The 3,222-nt window shown below is 37.6% G+C and overlaps 1 protein-coding gene across 1 annotated transcript in view; it reads right to left on the bottom strand.

Moving 5' to 3' along the window:
• chchd3 (coiled-coil-helix-coiled-coil-helix domain containing 3) overlaps nucleotides 1-3,222 on the bottom strand; it is a 10,202-nt gene that overhangs the window by 3,063 nt on the left and 3,917 nt on the right. Inside the window, exons 3-4 of the mRNA XM_015391005.1 lie at nucleotides 1,573-1,666; nucleotides 1,071-1,251 (exon numbers count right to left, since the gene is read on the bottom strand). Of these exons, the coding sequence (XP_015246491.1) occupies nucleotides 1,071-1,251; nucleotides 1,573-1,666 (275 nt within the window). The remainder of the gene's footprint in view (nucleotides 1-1,070; nucleotides 1,252-1,572; nucleotides 1,667-3,222) is intronic.

Here is a 3,222-nt window from a genome sequence, read left to right as displayed (position 1 = left end):
TGTTCAGCATGGGGGTGAGTAGAAAATAAAGGCTAATCATGTTTTGGGTGCACTATTCCTTTAATGCAAGAAATTTCCAGAGAATGTTTAATTTGTCTTTCAATTATGAAGCTTAAGCATAGATTAAATCTGGAAGACTCTTATTAGCTTCTCCTCAGCCCCTGGGGCCGCACCTTCTCCAAAGCCAATCATCTTTATAGATCCTCTTCAGTTAGCCCCTGGCCTAGCTTCTCTCTCCCACATGCAAGCAAACTTTCACCCACCTCCACCGCTTCTCCTCCCTCATTCTCAGTCCCACTCACCCTCTGGCTTATTCCACCACCAGTGTTCAGGCCCCGGGGGAAGACTTCTCTAATCCTTTTCTAGGTCACTCATCCAACCAAGCATACATTGATTTACAGCATCAAATCTTCTGCCTGGGCCTGAGCACCAAATAATTTATTTAGTTTATGTCTTTATGTGCTTCCATCTCTTCTAACCATAGTCAGCCTCAGCAGATGGCCGCTCACACGGAGCCAGTTTCTGCTGAAAGTTTCTTCCTGTTAAAAGTGAATTTTCCTCTCCACTGTTGCTACATGCATGGTCATTGCGAGGGATTGCAGAGTGTGAATGAGTCTTCACAATCAGCTGGTTTTCCTTCGATAGAAATATTTTGTAAAATTTGATTTTGGCAGGTGTATAAATAAATGTAATATTTTCTAATTGCAACTTTTCTCTGTCTCAGTCTCTTTATGTTGAATGCAAATGATGTCACATAAAATCTCATCAGTCAAAGCTTGTGATCGAAAGAAATAAAATGTGCAAAAGTCCAAAGGGGTGTTAATGGTCCTGAGTGTATACGTACATCATATACACCAATTTTTCACGTGCTTATATAAATGTTTCTTCCTTCTGCATGGAAAGCATCACAGTTATGTGAGCTTAGAGCAAAGTAAACACGCAAAAGTAAAGATGTGCATGAATAGAGCTACTCCTATGCTATCTTAACCTCCATCCACTAAAAAAAAAAAAAATTGAAAGAAAGATGGAGGTCATGTTTCATATACGAGTCCAGAATATGTTCTGCTTACATAAAGCTGCAACCTGAGCTTCTCATCCTCTGCCTGCATTTTCTCCGTCGCCATGGACGCTGTCAGCTTCTGCAGGTGCAACGCTTTCTCTGCCTCCAAGGTCTTTTTCACCTGCTCCACCGCCTCAGCATGAGCTGCCGCCGTCGCCTCAGCTCGGGTCAGGGCCTGGATTTCTTCAAGCCTTCGCCAGCAAAAAAAAAAAAAAGAAAAAAAAAAAAGACATTGCACACATTTGTTTGTTGAAAAATGTCTGATTCATTGTTTCTTTATTAGGAGACAAGAGATAATTGCTGCTGGTTTTAAGTCAAACTAGTTTTTTTTACTTGCAAAAAGATAAAAAGCACAAGAATTATTAAATATAAGTATCATGAGGTATGCAAAAACCTGCAAAACCTTTTTACTGTAGCAGTTAAATCATGCTTTTAATTAAGAGCAAAACTTTAACATGCATATTTTAGGCTAAGAGGAATACAGTAATGATTGGACAATGCGTTGTTCTTACTGATGCTGGAGCTCCAGTTTCTTCTTGCTGATCTCCTCCTCTAGACTTTCCTGCAGCTCTGCTCTGATCCTCCTCCTCAGGTCCTCTTCTACTACTACAGGGAGAAACGAGTAATGCTGAACATGAAAACACATTTTCTCTAAATAACTTTTTGCATTGAGAGGTCAGCTAATAGCTGACATATATGTTCTTAAGTTGTTATTAGGGGAGATTTTAATAAAAGAAACCTTCAAAATTATTTTTTTTTTCCAGGGTTTTAGTGTCATTACACTGTAACAAGTACAGAGCAACAAAATGAACTCTTTGCATTCAACACTTTCCCCTTGTTCTGCTATTGGAACGGGAAAAGTCTACAAACGGCAAGACATGGCGCTAGTTTAACTTCCATGTGAGATCAGAAGGAAACATTTACTTGTTCATAAAAAAACAAGTAACATAGATATAGACCAAAACTTCTGGAATATTGATCTTTTTGGGGAGATAAATTTAAGTTTGAAATGTTTGGACAGTAGAACGGAGCATTTGTTTGGAATAAACTGAAGCACGGTGTTGGGAGTGTCATGGTTCTGGAATGCTTTGCTGCAGCCGGCTTCTTACTACAGTAATAAAGAATTCCCCTTTATTTCTTCTGTGTATCAGAGGGCACCTGAGGAAACTGTGAAAATAAACTACAAACAACTTAGATAAAGAAAAACAAACCAAAACAGAGAAAACACAGTTGTGAATCACTGAGATCATGATTTCAGTGTTGCCGCGGGGATTGTTAGATGTCCATGGGTAATCCTAGATGGGGGCCAAGAGGGGCCCCTGTAGAACTGGTCCTGGCCCCCGTTATGGCCCCAAAAAACATAAGCTGCAAAAAATTTAATATAAATAAATTTTTCCTGATGTTCATTACCTTGATTTAAGCAGGAGGTTCAGACAGTTTGCTGATGGAACAATATGATTTATGTTAAAAAAAATAAAAAAAACCCCAAAAAGCTATTATCTTATTTCAAGTGCATAGTTTCTAATTACTATTTACCTGCTGAAATTAAGAGCAAATATACTAATTTTAAAGGAATTTATACTTTTTTAGATCAGTATATTGATACAAAATCTATTTCTTATGATTATATGTGCTTGCAGAGACTGTAACTGATTTGTACCTTAGATCAATTTAATATTTCGTCTTTACAATTTATTTAAACAATTACCCTGAAATTACGGGTTGGTGACTCACTAAATAAAGATCTCCATTTGAAATGTTTCACAGCTGGAAGTGAAGAGAGGAGGAAACTTTCTTCAGACCCGATTTCAGACACTGATAGATAACCACGTGAAATGCCTCACAGGAGTTAGCACCAACAAAGAGAGGATAAGCTATTCAAGTTATGCTGCAGCTAGAAACACATTTCTGATGAATTTATGTTTACTGAGTGAAAAAACTTAGATAAATTAAAAAACAAAATTGTTTTAAAATTGATATGAGCATTTCTTTTAAAATACCTGACAGCAATGTCCTCATATTTCCCCATAACCATCTCAGAGAGACCTTTCAGCTGTATTAATTACTATAACTAGAGATGCAAGATATTGGGATTTTGGCCGATATCCGATATGCCGATATTTTAAAACTCATGTAGCCAATAACCGATATCTATACCGATG

This window comes from Cyprinodon variegatus, unplaced genomic scaffold, assembly GCF_000732505.1.
Source record: "Cyprinodon variegatus isolate N-32 unplaced genomic scaffold, C_variegatus-1.0 Scaffold521, whole genome shotgun sequence".
Taxonomy (NCBI): Eukaryota; Metazoa; Chordata; class Actinopteri; order Cyprinodontiformes; family Cyprinodontidae; genus Cyprinodon; species Cyprinodon variegatus.
The sequence above is the reverse complement of the archived record's forward strand: the minus strand, read 5'-3'. Positions and strand labels throughout refer to the sequence as shown.